This window comes from Megalobrama amblycephala, linkage group LG18, assembly GCF_018812025.1.
Source record: "Megalobrama amblycephala isolate DHTTF-2021 linkage group LG18, ASM1881202v1, whole genome shotgun sequence".
NCBI classification, from domain to species: domain Eukaryota; kingdom Metazoa; phylum Chordata; class Actinopteri; order Cypriniformes; family Xenocyprididae; genus Megalobrama; species Megalobrama amblycephala.
Genome location: NC_063061.1, coordinates 33891140 through 33908847, shown reverse-complemented (window position 1 = coordinate 33908847; position 17708 = coordinate 33891140). Strand labels below are relative to the sequence as shown.

The 17708-nt window shown below is 33.8% G+C and overlaps 1 protein-coding gene across 4 annotated transcripts in view; it reads right to left on the bottom strand.

Annotated features, from left to right (window-relative positions):
* Positions 1 to 5232: 5232 nt before the first annotated feature.
* The window catches only part of slc4a4b (solute carrier family 4 member 4b), a 63448-nt gene continuing 50972 nt past the window's right edge, over positions 5233 to 17708 (bottom strand). For 3 of the 4 annotated variants that reach the window (XM_048165513.1, XM_048165516.1, XM_048165515.1), the window contains 10 exons: positions 16966 to 17127; positions 16602 to 16780; positions 14606 to 14678; positions 13454 to 13522; positions 11823 to 11930; positions 11660 to 11725; positions 10031 to 10192; positions 9846 to 9939; positions 8387 to 8442; positions 5233 to 6980 (listed from right to left, as the gene is read on the bottom strand). In XM_048165513.1, the coding sequence (XP_048021470.1) occupies positions 8408 to 8442; positions 9846 to 9939; positions 10031 to 10192; positions 11660 to 11725; positions 11823 to 11930; positions 13454 to 13522; positions 14606 to 14678; positions 16602 to 16780; positions 16966 to 17127 (948 nt within the window). In that variant the 3' untranslated portion in view covers positions 5233 to 6980; positions 8387 to 8407. The remainder of the gene's footprint in view (positions 6981 to 8386; positions 8443 to 9845; positions 9940 to 10030; positions 10193 to 11659; positions 11726 to 11822; positions 11931 to 13453; positions 13523 to 14605; positions 14679 to 16601; positions 16781 to 16965; positions 17128 to 17708) is intronic. The other variant, XM_048165514.1, reaches the window with a different exon arrangement.

Genomic DNA, 17708 nt, shown 5'->3' with positions numbered 1-17708 from the left:
CAGAAAGGTACATATTTAAAACAGTTCATGTGACTACAGTGGTTCTACCATAATATTATAAAGCGACGAGAAAACTGTTTGTTAGCCTAAAAACAAAAACAAAATAATGACTTTTCAACAATATCTAGTGATGGGCGTTTTCAAAACACTGCTTCGAAGCTTTACGAATCTTTTGTTTCGAATCAGTGGTTCGAATCGCGTAAATGAAGCCTCGTTTACTGAAATCACATGACTTTGGAACTCCGAACCACTGATTCAAAACAAAAGATTTGTAAAGTTTCGAAGCAGTGTTTTGAAATCAATAGATATTGTTGAAAAGTCGTTATTTTGTTTTTGTTTTTAAGCTCACAAACAGTATTCTCGTCGCTTTATAATATTAAGAACCACTGTAGTCACATGAACTGTTTTAAATACGTCTTTAGTAGCTTTCTGAAAGTTTTAATTATCTTGCTGGAAATAGAGGCCTCACTGAGCCATCGGATTTCATCAAAAATATCTTAAAAGTCTTACGGGTGTGGAACGACATGAGGGTGAGAAATAAATTACATTATTTTCATTTTGGGGTGAACTTAATATCCACAATCAGGAAGCAAAGTGTTGTACTGTCTCTCAATTTTGATAAATGGCCAGTAGATGTCGCAACAAGACAGTGGATGATTCTGTGAAGAGACACATTATGATTGACTGTCGTATTCACCACATAAATACATAATGTATTTCGAAAAATTCATATTAAAAAAAATGTGTAACTGTGTAATTATTTCAAAAACGTTTTTTGACGTGTGGTAAAACTTTTAGGGGGTGGTGTGGCAATGCTGGTAAATGGAAGGTCCTCGGCTCGATCCTAGAGGTTTACCCTACCCACTTTCTACCCACAACTCATTGTTCCACTGTGACCCATGGGTTAATAGAGCAGACGTGCGTTTGCGTACATCCCATTATCAGTGCAGGACAGCTGGGGCGTCCAGCGCACGACGGTGAGGTAAAATTCCTGAGAAAAGCCACATATCAGGAGATGATCAAAGTAACTACTAACAGCTCCGTATTAAAGTTGTCCAACCATGTGATGACATTTAGTCCGGTGTCTTTTTGCTTCATTACGTGCTAAATCCATTCCCGTGATGAGAATCCGTCGATTAGCCTGCTGAGATGGAAAATATGCGAATCTCAGCTCTGTTTATCTTTTTGAAAGTGGCCTATGCCGTGATAGTGAGCAATTTAAATAATGAGCAGCCATTCTCCTGTTCATCTGCGTGCAAACACGGTTTATCTCAGCGGAACATGTGAGTGAAGCGATTACGACGAGACTAGATGTCAAGGATTTGGTCAGAGAGGTGCAAGAAATGAGAATGTTACCCCTGCTAACAGGGAACAACAGGTTTGCAGAACTTTAGTGAAGATTTTCTCCTGAACAAACATTATTCCAGGAGCGAGTATGTTCGTTTAAAGTTAAGTTAGAAAGTTTGCACAAAAACATTATTTCATGAGAAACGTTTACAATGGGTGAAGAAATGAGTCATTCCACGAAACCGGTACGATTGGAGTCCCTCTGACCTTTTTCAGTCTGTTGGGTCACCAAAATATATTTTTAAAAGCTTTTTGTATTAATTGAAATGTCTCCTTTGATAATGTTTAAAAACATGATGTTAGAAATTTATGTTGAGTTTATGTTAGAAATTATTATTATTATTATTATTATTTTATTTTTTATTCTCAGTTGACACAAACTATTTTGTCAAGTCCCTCAAGGCCTTCTATGTACTTGGGATATGAATAATAAAATGAGAAACAAGTTCATTCATTTTGCCATTCCCATAAATATCCATCTGTGCTTTTTTGCTGGTAATGTTTTTTTCTAAGTAAATTCATGGTTATTCATTAAAATCACATTATTTAATTCCATACCTCAATAACCCCTCAACCCTGTTACACAAATAATTCTCCCCCTATAAAAAAAATGAACTGATACTTTTTTTTAAATTATTATTATTATTATTAACCAATTAGAAATGTACAAACAACATGGCATTATTAACACATCGTTGCATTACAATTTACAGAACAGGTGCATGAGAGAATACAATATAACAGATAAAAGCAAAATAATAGTAAAATAAATAAATAATTAAATAACAGAAAGGGGACTAGGGTTTTTCTTTTAAGTCATATTCTTCTATAGTGGAAAAAAGCTTTATTGCATTTTTCTTTTTCATCACTTTGAGGGCTTTACTCATTATGAAATGCATAAAACATTGGTTTCACCTTCAAGTACCAAGATTTGTGTATATAAAATTTTTCCAGCATAAGAATGTTGTTAACCAGGAAGTCATCTTTGTTACTGTTCATTATAAGTCCGTAGGTGATGTAATAAACTGATACTTATGTGACATAATTAATAGGAAGTGACATCATAGAAGTCTTCTGAACAACATTGTAATACAAGTAATACATTTTGGTAAAAAATCTAAAAATGTTTAAGTCCAAATCGTACCGGTTTCGTGAGCCAAATACATTTTCAAACTGTTTTAGGCTATTGCTGTGGTGTTTTTGCAACATGGAAAACTGCATTGTCCTGAATGAAAATCGTTTTACATCACAATCCTTCTGTTTATACCATAGCAGAAAATGGTCAGTTATAAACTCCACATATCTTCAGGAAGTCATTTTGACATATTCCAGGCAGCCCGGAAGCCCTTGAAAACGTCACCGTCTTGTTGGAACCATCCAGAATTACATCCATCTGGACCATCCATTGCAGCACAGCATTCGTCAACTATTTAAAAATGAGTCTTCACGTATTTCTAAACCCATTGTAAACGTTTCTCTTTGTGAGCTTTAGTTAGAAGTGGCTAAAATGCAAATTTATGCCCAACTGCCAGCCTACATGGAGAGGTTAGTGAAACTCCAGAGACAGCTTCAAATACCTGTTTGCTACTCAACAGTGGCTTTTTACAGCTGCCCTTTTAATATAATTAATTTGTTTGACAGAAACATCCCTTAAAGGGATAGTTCACCCAAAAATGAAAATTATCACTCAGTCCTCAAGACATTTATATGACTATCTTCTTTCAGACTAACACAATCAGAGTTATATTTAAAAATATCTTGGCTCTTCCAAGCTTTATAATGGTAGTAAATGGAGCTCATGATTTTGAAGTCCAAAAAAAGTGCATCCATCCATCATAAAAGAAATCCATACAGCTCCAGTGGACCTTCAGAAGTGAAGCGATGGATTTTTGTAGGAAAAATACTCATCGGTGGTGTAAAGTATTTGAGTAAATGTAATTAGTTACTGTACTTAAGTATCTTTATGACTACTTTGTAGTTGTACTGAGTATCAAAGATATTAGCAACTTTTACTCTATACTTGATTACATTTTTGAACAAGTATGTACTTTTTACTCCAATACATTTGTGATGAGCAATGCAATTACACATTACATTTTGCATGGCACCTAACTTTTTCTGCAGCAGTTTGTTTCTAACAAAGAAGCGATATCGCCATCTAAGGCCATTGAAGGTACTATATCTTGTGCGTTTAGCCTTTACTCACCCAAACTTGTCAACAAAATAACTTTACGTGAATGCGAGCGCATTAGCAGGTAAGTGTTTGTGTTTGATTTAGTAGATGAGGACATGACTGCAGCAACTTAAATTGAAATAAGGCCTAATCCTGACTTAGGCTAAGCCCTGTCTGTGAAACCAGGCCTAAGACGTTTACTCAAGTCGTATAAGAATTGGTGATTTGTAACTTGTAATGGAGTAATTCTTGCTGTAAGGTATCTCTACTATTACTCAAGTATGGTTTTCAGGTACTCTTTACACCTCTGATATTCATTTTTAAATCTTAAAATAACTAGCTTCCGGCAGATGACCTGTAAATCGACTTGCACCAAATGAGTAACTTCTGACACGACGTATAGGATGTAGTATCGTAAGCTCAGACACCTCTCATGGTTCAAACAAATAAGGCTGGACAACAGACTCAAGCTCCTCTTCTCTTATATCTCTAATTTCTCTTTAAAAATTCTCATTTTAGACTTCTAATTCGTGACAAGTTTCGTGTGTTGTTTGCTCTATCCTCTGCATTTCCGCGTTCTTCAATATGTCATGCGTCGGGTCAGAGGTTACTCTTTTGCGGTAAATCGATTTGCATTTGCTGGAAGCTAGTTATATTAGTTTCCTTCAGAAGGCCTTTATTAACCCATTGGAGTTGTATGGATTACTTTTATGATGGATGGATTCGCTTTTTTGGACTTCAAAATCTTGAGCCTCATTCACTCCTATTATAAAGCTGGGAAGAGCCAGGATATTATATATAACTGACTGTGTTCGTCTGAAAGAAGATAGTCATATAGATGGCTTGAGGGTGGGTAAAGCATGAGATAATTATCATTTTTGGGTGAACTATCCCTTTAATAAGTCTGTATCTAACCGGGTTCTTCTGTGCTCTAAATTACTCAAATCTTTTGACAGTTCATCAACAATCTCTATTCAGTTTTCGCAAAATATGTTGTTTTCATGTCTTTTGCAAGACATTGCACCATTTTATGCTTTTCATCTTCAGAAAGATCTTCCTTCCTTCCCATGTTGCATGATGCAAGAACTGTGACTTGCTTAATAATGTGGAACCTCTTTAAGTAGGTTTTCCATTTACCTAAGAAGACCTGGCAAACTACTTAAACCTGTCTGAGATTGATACCAGTTATCTAAAAAGATATGAGAACTAAAACAAACACTTTCTTTGAAAAACTCAAATCTGAATGTGTATTGTACTGAAATCCTACTGATATGTCACTTGCATAATAATTTGGAACACAGTCTATCTTTGTTAGCTGGGATGTGGGATTCGAACAGGTAAGGAAAGAGGGAGATCATTCCAGATCTAAGGAATGACTTGAAGGTCAGAGATTACAAGGACTAGAACACAACGTCTCTGGGCTTTTATCCAGATTAGACCAAGATTCCTGTTTCAGGTTCTGTTACGTATCCACTTTGGCCTGCAGCACTTTGACCTCAAGGTTTATTTTTTTCTGAAGGTAATGTGTAGGTGATAAGTGTGTTTTAATCTGCATTTAGAGAATTACTGGTAATTTTTCAAACTTATCAATTCAAATCAATTTTAAATTTACAACGAATAGGCCATCATACAAGTCTCCTTATATCATTATGTGTAGTGAACAATATTCTTATTCAAATAAAAGCTCATTTGAATGAATCACACCATGAGAATGAGTTTTAATAATTGCTTTAATTTGCCCATCGCCTCACAGAGCTACAGGGTGATTCCCTTTTACAGAACAGTGATCAACTGTTAATCTCATTATTGCCTGTAGCGTCATCGTTATAATCAGAGAGTAAGACAGCTTCCAGAAGAGAACAGAAGGACAATAAATACATCTCAACAGGTTTAAAATAAAAACAGCGGTGCATCTAAAAAGAAATGATTTATGAAATCGTCATCTTGCATATGCATCTCGCTAAAACACTTCAGTCCTTGAAAATGCACTGGCAGTTTGATACAATCAAAAGAAATGGAAGACATTATTGATGACCAGACAGTATGTACAAACACTGACTTGTGTCTCTATATTCAAGTTTTAACGATATAAACATTCTACACCGGATTCGCTGACTGAAATATCCTCGTGCTGAACGTAAGAGAAAATGATCTGTCTTAATGGCAGCATTTAAGTTCTCATACACACACAAAAAACAAAGAAATTTGCGTATTGCTGTCACTTTGGTGCAGCTGTTCCACATTAAATCTCATTATTAAGTCCTTACACCTCTCATCTCAGTATAAAAGATGTCTCTATCTACAGCATTACTTCTTTTTTTAAAAAAAAAAAAAAAGTACAATAAAAATATCCAGATAATAAAATCACCATAAATCAACTGCTTCATAGTAAATACATAGAACGCAATCACATTGAAAGTGTCCGCCCTGTTATAGATCGTCATTTACGAAGAAAGAAACAGATCTTCAGTTCACAAAAGGGCCCGAAGGAATTTCGTAGACAGAACAGAAGAACGTTGAAGAGGCATTCCCGCGCAGCGGCCACTCTTCTGGTCACGTGACATCCGTAACGTACTGCATAGAGAAATGCTTCACTCAAACAAGTGCCTGGCACCTACAGTCCATTTTAAGAGGTAGAACTAGGAAATTATATTCATATTGAGTGTTTCCCACTTTTTTAAGTGTCTTCTTAAGTACAGGAAAGATTTAAGTAGGCGAATTGTGTCATTAAAACGGCAGTTTCCCTTATTGGGATAGTTAACGCCCACAATTGTGGTTCATAATATAACGCTTAAATAGGCTTCTAAAAGACTAAATGTCAAAACGGAAAACACAAAGTATCACTTATACTAATTTGTTCAATGACATTTTTTAAAATTTGATCTAATGTGCTCATTTGAATGAAGTGCAGTTATTTGGCCAAAGGAAAAAGTCAAACTGCGAATTTATTTTATACAAATGAATTCTAAATGATTAAGATTATGTCATCATTCTGTTTAATAAAATATTATGGTTATAAAAATTATCTAAATTCATTGGAACAAAAAAAAATCAGTCTGGACCCAGAACCTAAAACTAAAACGATAGCAAAAATACTTCTTTCTCCTCAACTTTCCAACAGTAGGCTAAAGCTACCAAAACGTCATTGAGCTGTTAAAAAATATAATAAAATTTGACTCTTTGGTAAAGAGTTTGTGTGCGTGCAATTGGTTGTAGTGTTAAAATGAAACATGTCTACTAGTTTGGACTTTGAAAAGAAACATTCATCAAAGTTTTTCATTTTTTGTTTAGCTGAATGACTAAACCATCATCTGGACCTAAACGTGTGTATGAAAGTGTTTTCAGGAGTGCTTAAAGGGACGTTTCGGAGGCTGGAGTTTTCCAGAAGAATTTGTTGTCGTCGGAGTCCAAATCGATTCTGATCTGAGGCACCATCTTCTTAAAAGGGTTTAAATCCTGACTAGGTGAAAGCAAAAGAAAGAGCTGTTAGATATTTCTAAATATTTAGCGTTACATACACACATAAGCATATGAACTCATAGACATGCATAATGTATGATACTAATTGGTTTAATTGACTGTTTTAAGGCTATGCATTGCAGTTAAAGGGATAGTTCACCTAAAAATAATTTACTCATAGTCAAGTTGTTCCAAACCTGTATAAATTTCTTTGTTCTGTTGAACACAAAGGAAGATATTTTGAAAAATGTGAGAAACTGAACAGTTCTGGGCCACCATTGACTTAGAAGTCAATGGTGCCCCAAAGTGGCCTGGTTACAAACTTTCTTCAAAATATCTTCCTTTGTGCTCAACAGAACAAAGAAATTTATACAGGTTTGGATGAAAGATGATAAAAAGTATTAATTTAAGGGGTGAATTATCCCTTAAAGACTAAAATCATATGGTAAATACCTAACCACTATAAACCAGTCTGAGCCGACATAAAAATTCCTGCTGATCTAAGCTGGTTAATTATAGACATGCATGTTCACACAAGCTCAGTCCTACTGACTCATGTTTGTACAGCTATCTTTGTGAGAAGATTCACTGACACAATGCAATCTCTAGACCCTTACCCTAACCTTAACTATCGCAACTAGTGCCTAACCCAAACCCTTAAAGGTTTAGTTCATTTCAGAATGAAAATTTCCTGATAATTTACTCACCCCCATGTCATCCAAGATGTTCATGTCTTTCTTTCTTCAGTCGAAAAGAAATTAAGGGGAAAACATTCCAGGATTTTTCTCCATATAGTGAACTTCAACAGTTACCAACGGGTTTAAGGTCCAAATTGCAGTTTCAATGCAGCTTCATAGGGCAATCCCAGACGAGGAATAAAGGACTAATCTTGCGAAACAATTGGTCATTTAAAAAAAAAAAAAAAAATATTATGTACTTTTTAACCACAAATGCTTCACGCATTACGTAATCACTTTGGAAAGGTCACGGGTGACAAAACATCAATTCATTTTCTCCTTTAAAAATCGTTCAACATCGTTGTTTAATCATTTTTTGTAAAGGCCGTTGGACTTAGTCTTTGCACGTTCTCTTTGTAAACACTTGCTCGGTACTTCCACCTACGTCATGCATGATCTTTACAACGGGGCCCTTTGAAGCTGCTCTGAAACTGCAATTTGGACCTTCAACCCGTTTGTAACCGTTGAAGTCCACTATATTCCTGGAATGTTTTCCTCAAAAACCTTATCTTTTTTATCAACTGAAGAAAAAAAAGACATGTTTTGTCCGATTTATAAGCCTTTTTAACTGGTGAGGACCAATAAAATATCCTCATAATATTTCAGTAAGTGAGGACATTTGGCACTCACAAGTATAGCCAAACCTGTACACACACAGATAAACACTTACCTTGGGAAAAAGTGCTTTCCGTCAGTAGGGAGTGAGGAAGGACATGGGCTTATTTCCTATAAGATACAAAGAAATGTATTGTTAATATACATATACACGCATGGCAGATGATCAAATCTCAGAGTGTTCATATACAGTGGTTAAGATGCAGCTGAAAAGGACTTAGTGGTTAGTGGTTAAAATTAAAAGAGGCAAAGAACAGGAAATGCAGATCCATCAAGATAAACATGAGACTGTGTTTGCAATCCAATTTACTTCCGTAGTGTGACGTACTTCTGAGTGAAAACAGGATATTCAGTGAAAAAAGTAAGGCTATATATGGAATGATGATTATTGCAGCTTATTGTTTTGTCAGATGTGCATGTGAATCAACAAAAACATGTGGAAACATATTTTTGTGGGATTGGGGTCGGGTTTTTTTTTTAATGATTTTGAAAGAAGTCTCTTCTGCTCACCAAGGCTGCATTTATTTGATCAAAAATACAGTAAAAACAGTAATATTGTGAAATATTATTACAATTTAAAAGAATTGTATTTTTTTATTTGAATATTTTTTAAAATGTAATTTATTCCTGTGATCAAAGCTGAATTTTCAGCATCATTACTCCAGTCTTCAGTGTCACATGATCCTTCAGAAATCATTCTAATATGCTGATTTGCTGCTCAAGAATTATTTCTGATTATCAATTTTGAAAACAGTGCTGCTTAATATTTTTGTGGAAACTGAGATATTTTTTCAAGAGTCTTTGATGAATAGAAAGTTCACTTTTGACTAGTTTAGTGCATCCTTGAATGACTAAAAGTATTCATTTCTTACTGACCCTAAACTTTTGAACTGTAGGTAACAACAAGCGTCTGAGGGTTGTGAATACAACAGGGATTATTTGATCAAACACTGTCCATTGTTTCTTCCAAAAATTACAAAGAAAATCATCATCACAGCCATTACGGTCCTGAAATTGTTAATCATTAAATTCCACATAATTCCCATCCCTATAGGCCAGAATAAATCCAGGTGTTTGGAGAGATTGAGAAATAAGAGGGCTTAGATGACATCAGGCAAAGTTATTCTGATGAAAGATTATGGAAACAAACATTTTTCTTTGGAATGAATTATGCACAAAAAGAGCAGGAACATGTATTAGGAAAGTAAATAGGGCCCGTTTTGATTGCATGTTGACTTTATTAATGCATACACACAAAGTTACGCTATAGTGATTAAGCATTTGTTATCGGTTAAGAGCGGATTATTGATCCACACAGACCAGGAAACCAAGCAACACCGTAAACAAAGAGAAAGATGGGATTTAGAGATGTTTTCTGAAGAAATCACGAAGGAGTGTGTGACGACAGCGAGAAGAGGGAAGGGAAAAGCCATTATTAAAGTTGTTAGTAACAGGACAGAGTGACTGCTGGAACCCCTGCGTGAGGTCGAGGGAAACCCTGTGTGTTTACTTACTGTCTGAGGGCTTCTCCCCCAGCACTGGATCCTGTTCCATGGTCTCCATGGAGATCTTTATGCTGGGAACATTCTCAATGGCAGGAAAATCCGACTGTGAACGCAGGGGTGGGATATTCATACCATTGGAGTTTTACAGCAACACAAGTTCTAAACACACGAACAAATGAAGAGATTCGACTCACGTCGTTCATGTCACTGTCAATGCTTCCTTTCTTTTTCTTCTTCTTCTTCTCATCCTCCTTCTTCTTCTTGTCTTTCTCGGGCATGACGTCATCCAGGTAACTGAGATCGTGCTGCGAGAACACATAATCCATGGCTTTTCTCACCGCGACCAATGCAAGAATCTAGAAAACCAACAGAAAGAGATCTCAGACGTGTTTGGCAAAGAACCATCTTTGGCTGTAGAGAGTTCTTGGGTCGCCTGTACACCTGACATAGACAGAAAATTCACTTTTTTTAAAATGTAAAGCTTTATTGAACCTTTAGAGAAAAGTTTGCATGTGTGTTTCTTTTTGTTGAGTATCATATTTGATACATCAGGCTTTTATGGCTCATATATTGTGAACTCAAAGTTCAATGCTTTTACAGAAATCGCTTTTTAAGGACTACAAAAAATGTCTGGTAGGGACTACAACAAGCTTCTTCCTGGGTTAGTGACGTCACAAACCCCCAAATTTGCATAAACCCCGCCCCTGAGAACACGCAACAAAGGGGGTGAGGCCATGTTGGGCTGCTTTAGAGAAGAGGAAGAGTTGTTGTAGTAGAGTGTTGTTGTCATGCCGTCATTTTACGCCGGACTTCTTCACAAACGAGGGTCAATTCAACACTGGATTTGCACAAAAGATTAACATGACGGCACAAGCTAGTCGATGAGTTGAATCAACTCCACAGCAACTATATAAATTTATCCACTAACCATTCAGAAATGTCCAGTTTCATTATAAAAGTTGTAACTTCTTCCTGAGTCTCTCCATCAGTGTCGACTCCGGTTTGAACAATGTAAGGCTGAACACCGTTACTGACAATCCTCATTTTGGCTGCGTGAGATTCTCCAGCTTTGTTGTTGTTGAGCAACCGAAGCGTGAGCTGTTAAAGCTCCGCCCTCTTCTGGAAAGCGGGCCGGGAGCAGCAGCTCATTTGCATTTAAAGGGACACACACAAAATCGGCGTGTTTTTGCTCACACCCAAACGGGCAAATTTGACAAGCTATAATAAATGATCTGTGGGGTATTTTGAGCTGAAACTTCACACACACATTCTGGGGACACCAGAGACTTATATTACATCTTGTGAAAAGGGACATTATTGGTCCCCTTTAAGACATATAATGCAACGCAATACAATGATGATTGAGAGACGAACAAACAAACATTCCTCAGTCTGATATATCATATTTGATACTCACATTTTAACATAATATTTCTAAATATAATGATCAAATAAACCTATGTTGCTTCAGTCCAGTAAATGTTCATCTTGAAATATTACTAATAATATAGAAGTTATTGTTTACTTTATAAAAATCATTAAAGATTTCACAGCAAAAAGACGCATGATCCACGACCTGAAGGGGGACCTTTTTTTATTTTTTACAATTATACTAAAAGGACTTTTACTTGCTGAAAAAGTATAAGCTATCAATCAGACAACAGAAGACATGTAGTAGAATGTGTACAATGTCTTAAGAATGTCTTGATAATAAAAGTTATTTTTCCAGTTTATTGTGCAATATGTATCAGACAGTAATTAAACTGACTGAGTGCAGTTCATGGAAGTATTACATGCATTTTGTGCATGTTTAAAATGCTCACCATGACGGGAAAGATGATGGCTGCTACTGTTGACTTCAGAATCCACAGGAGGGCCAAACAGAGCACCTGTGCACAAAACACACATTCACATTCATGATGTATATACAGCACTAAAGCTATAGATCTGAGCCTTGTATGAGGCTGAACATGTGACCACACACACCTGTAAGAAGGTGAAGAAGTGAACCCGTCTGAGCGGTACGTGTCTCAGGTAGATCAGATCCGGCTGGTGTTTTGCTGGCATCAACAAGAGCTGCAGACGATCCATAAACTACACACACACACACACACAAAAATGTTTAATCATAGTTTATATATTGTTCAGAAGCAGACAACTTGTTTTCTCACAAAAAATCTAAAAAAAACTTTAAAAAATCTATAAATACTATTTTTTGAAAAATAAATATAAAATATATATATATATATATATATATATATATATATATATATTATTTTTTTAATAATATTTTTTCATTATTTTGTGTTTATTTTCTTTAAAAAAAAGTTTAAAAAATTTAAATTTTTTAATATACATTTTGTAACATTTACATATATAATTTAAATAAAATTATTTTAAATAATATATATCATTTGGAATTATTTTATATTTATTTTTCAAAATGTAATATTTGTTTTTAGATTTCTTTAATAAATATTTTTGTAATATTTACATATATACTTGAAATAAAAATATTTTAAATTATATATATATATATATATATATATATATATAAATTATTTTAATTATTAATATATATATATATATATATATATATATATATATATATATATATATATATATATATATATATATATATAATTGTTTGTAATTATTATTTTAGTTATTTTAATTACATTATTAATATTATTATTAATATTAATATTAATATTAATGTTATTAATATTATTAATATATATATCTTACATTAAATAAATATTTTAAATTATATATATATATATATATATATATATATATAAATAATTATTTTTAATAATTATTTTAATTGTTTTAATTACATTATTTATTTAATGTAAGATATATATATATATATATATATATATATATATATATATATATATATCTTACATTAATAAATAATTTAATTAAAACAAACAATTGAAATAATAAAAAATAATTAAAAAACAAAATAGAATAATATATACATTTTAAATAAATATAAAATTATTTTAAATACATATTCTATTTAAAATAAAATACATTTATAAAAATATATATTTTGATATATAGATGTGTATGTGTGTGTGTGTGTGTGTGTGTGTGTGTATGTGTAAATGTTAAGAATATATTTAAGAGTTATACATTTTATTAAAAGAACAGCAAAACATTAAAATAAAATTTAAATGCAAAACAGAGCAAAATATTGTGGGTATCTGCATTAATAAGAGGTAACTAGGGTGTTTGAACTGTTTTTAGCATATTACTGTCTTTGCAAAGGTGTTTCTTTTCTTTTTTTCTTTTTCTTTTGCTATGTGGTTGCCAGGTGGTTACTGATGAAATCCCAGACAAATATTATAAGTCGTATTGCTTAGACAGGAGTAATTGGTGCAGAACGAAAAAAACACATTTTGAAGCACAAATTTGTCCTCTAGGTTTAGCCAGGTGTATTATACCATGAAAATCCTGACTATGCCTGACTTATCCCGACTTTCCTGAACCCAGATCATGTTCTGGAATCGGTTCCCAGGCTCCAGCGGAGATCAGGTAAGTCAGCAGGATTAGGGTCTTTTTCTGCGAAACAGTAACATGACACTCGCTGAGCGGCATGAACTCACCTGAACACCATTGAGAGAGGCGACGCCCATGTAGAGGAACACGCCGTACAGGACGGGCATAGGAATGAACTGCAGAGATCAAACAAAACACTCTCTATAATAGCATTATATAAGTAATACTGTTGTAATATGTATTCAAACACATAAAGCGACATTGTACACACATACAGAATCTAAGGTTACGCAAAGACAAAAAAGCTCTATTCACCAAACACACCTCAAATCCCAACCTTGTCAACATAATATGCTCCAAAGGAGGGGATTTGTGCAAAGCAAACAATTTACTTTTTAGAACTTTTAGACGAAAAGCAAATAGGGATGAAAGCCTCCGTCTCATCTCACATCCTGGAGTTTTTCCTCATTCAGAGGTCAATATCCTCTTTACAAAGTTGTACTGTTTACAAAGTAAACGTCCAGCAGGGGGCAGTAACTGCACTAACCACTAAAAAGCACCATGATATAATAGGTTTTTGCACCTTGGTGCCTTGGAGAACTAACCTAAAATGTATCAGATGTTATTATTTATCAACACAATGCTTTGATATATACTGTACAATGGTACTGGAAACCATAGTGTTTCCATGCAATATTACAGTACTACTATGGTACATGTGCAGAAAAATGTATTTTTGTGCATGCAAATACCATTATATATGATGAATAAGATATTAAATAGCAAAAAGGAAGTACTATGGTGCTTTTTTATTAATTCTGATATTCAAGAATCAACTTTTCCCAGGAAAAAAAGAGAGAAATAAAGCTTCAGTTTCATGGAGATCTTGATAAGGGCATGAGTTATACAAGCCCTATAATTCATTCACTTGAAATAACTAGAATTGCTTAAAATACACTATGAAATATTATGTAGACACAATTAATATTTTCTCAAATATTCTTTAGTTTACATCACAGCAATGAATCATGATTTCTGGTCCATTTTCCCAGAAGAGAGAGAAACTGATAAATATGTATATCTGCTAATAAAGTGTGTTTTGTCAACTTTTAGCAGTACACATGAACTCAAAGTAAACACACATGCATCTATTTTCATTTCACAGGGTTTTTTGTTTTGTTTTTCAATATTCTCTCTTATTCTAAGGATAAGTATCAGTATGGGAAAAGACAGTATAGATGAAATATAAAAGTTCAAACCTTCAGAACGGGGGCCATGAAAACCGACAGGCCCGTCAAAATAAACACCATTGTTCCCGTGACTCTCTGCTCTCTGCAGGAGAAAGAATCGACATAACAAGCATGAGCTACAGTCATGTGAACGACAACTCAATCTAAAAACATCTGGTTACATGATGTTAAGTGACAAAATTAAGCAATATATGATTATTATTTCTATTAGCATCAGCTGATAATGACTGCTTGGCTGATAAAACAGGAGTGTAACTTCCTCCTCGTGTCAGTTCCACCGACAGTCCCGTCAATGGATAATAAATGTTAATGGATAATAAACTACTTCTGTTTTTTTTTGTGCACATGTCATTTGCTCTCATTAAACTGTATTGTTTATATTTCACCATTAAATCAGCCATATACTCCACATTTTTTAAAAATGCACATCGTTCAGACACTACACTGCAAAAAATTATGATCTTTCTCAGTATTTTTGTCTCGTTTTCCAGTACAAATGTCTAAAAACAAAGCAAAATGACTTAAGATACTATTAAGTTGTGCTTAAAACAAGACCAATAATCTTGTTTTTTACCTTTGAATTATGTTTTTTTTTCTTGTTTTAAGAATATCTAGTTTTTTTCATATTTTCTGTATTAATTTTAATTTTAGTTAAAGTTCATTTTGTTTTGTTTTTTATTTTTATGACAAATTTTTAAAAGTCTATAAAGTTATTATTAATAAAAATTATTTTTATTTTTTTTATTTTAGTATATCAAGTGAAACTACATGAAAATAAGAAATGTTCCCTTATATTTTATTTATTTCCAACATTTTTTTTTTTCTTTTAAGCAAACAAACATGTATTTTATAGTTTTAGTTAACTATATTGACAATGATTATGATTAATTGTTCAGAAAAGTAAATGTAAGTAAATGTATCTTGATTTAGGAACTTTTAGATATTTGTAATTGAAAACAAGACAAAATTACTTGGTAAGAAAATAGGGTTTTTTTGCAATATACAAGGCAGGACAAGCTGGTTTGGATACTGTTTTGTCACACTGTGCAACGTAGCCCCGCCCACAGCAAAATCTCATTGGTCAAAACAACTGTTCCACAAACTGGCATATTAAAAACATCTTGTTTAATTGGTTGGGATCAGTTGTATTTTAATAAGGACATGATTTAAAGTGGCTAAATGCAAAAAAGGGGCTTTTTTATTGCTAATGTGTGAACAGCTTGAAGGAAACTTAAAAAAACGAGACCTTCCCCAACTTCCTAGGTTGTCTATGAAAGCCTGTACACTGATTTGTATGTGAAAGACACAAAATCAAAAAGATGTGATGTTTATGCGCGCTCCTGAGAGCCTCTCTTCCATTCAATAACACAAGAAACGTTTATACAATATTCAGGAAAATGCAGAAAGTGCCATTCTGTACTGTAATGTCAATGTGTCATGCAAAGAAAAGGCATTCATTCAAACTATAGTCTCATCTATATAATCTATAGTCTTAAATATACTGTATACTCAAACTATCATAGCAGTGTAAATTTAATTGCCTCATTAGTCTTCATGATGCCGGTGATTCGCAGCTCTAATGTATACATATCCACATCACTATGATCAGATGCTTTCTTAACTGCTGTTTTCTCACCGCTGTCATTTTTATTGAGTGTTTATTTTGTTATTGAGAGGAAAGAGCGCAGCACATTTTACATTTTTCATCTAAACGTCGCTCTCAGCAGTGTGGCTGGCGTCGGGATGTTTGTTAACAGAATATTGCAGCAATTTATTTCCAATTTCTTTTTACCCCTAAACAAAGAATGAAAAATGGATGGATATGGGCATTAAATCACATTCAGTCTCTTGTATGTTGCGTGTGCACGAGCAATAAGTTGCTGGCTGCAGTTCACTTAACAGCCACCGGTGTCACTAATAACAAGGGTTTCTGAATTCTACATATAGCCCCTTTAAGCTATGCCTTGAGCAAGGTTAAAATGAATACTGGATTTTTCCCCCTCACCTGACTCCAAGGAATTTGGGCTGTTCCCCAGGTGCTGAGGTCTCAGTTTCCATCTTGATCGAGTCTATGTGGGCGATGGAGATGACGGTCGCCGCTACGTACCAGGGCAGCCCCATGAACGAACACACAATCATGAGAATGGAGACCCAGAACAGGTCCAGGTGGTACCCAGCTCCCTTCTGCACTCAAATGGGAAAAATAACATAACAAATAAGTGTTTTACAGCGGCCTGTGGATATGTGCGTTTGAAATGTAGATTCTGTCTCGGGTAAAACAGTCTCAGTGGTTTGCGTGCAGTAGGTAGCTCCACGTGTGCCGGTGTAATCCTCTGACGGTAATCCCTGATAATATTCCACAACAGTACCTTGAGCTTGTGCTCCTTGCGGTTGACGATGACTGCTGTGATCTGCTGGTCCATGAAGACGAGGATGGTGACCAGAAGAGCAGGTAAGAACGACGCCAAGCAAACCCACCAAGGGTTTCCTCCAAATGGTGGAACAAACCAGCCACGATTTGGACTCGTCGGCTATTTTGGGTAGAAAACAAGATAATTAGAAATTTGAAGACATAATCACTTTGGTCTCTATCATATGGAAAAAAGAAATGAATAATTTTATATATAATATATATATGAAAAAGTAAATACAAATTAACATCAATATACTATATTTAAAAAAATATAACTTCAATTTAAATGTAATTTTTATATTTTTATAACTTTAAAATTATATAATACTATATAAATAATTATAAATTATATAATTATATAAATTAGATATATTTATATCAATTGAACATTAAATATTTTATTTAAATTAATATTTGACAAACATATTATATAACATTATATATTATAATTTGATATTTAGTATATAATACTTCAGTTATATATATATATATATATATATATATATATATATATATATATATATATATATATATATATATATATATATATATATATATATATATATATATATATATACACACAGTACAGTCCAAAAAGTTTGGAACCACTAAGATTTTTAATGTTTTTAAAAGAAGTTTCGTCTGCTCACCAAGGCTACATTTATTTAATTAAAAATACAGTAAAAAACAGTAATATTG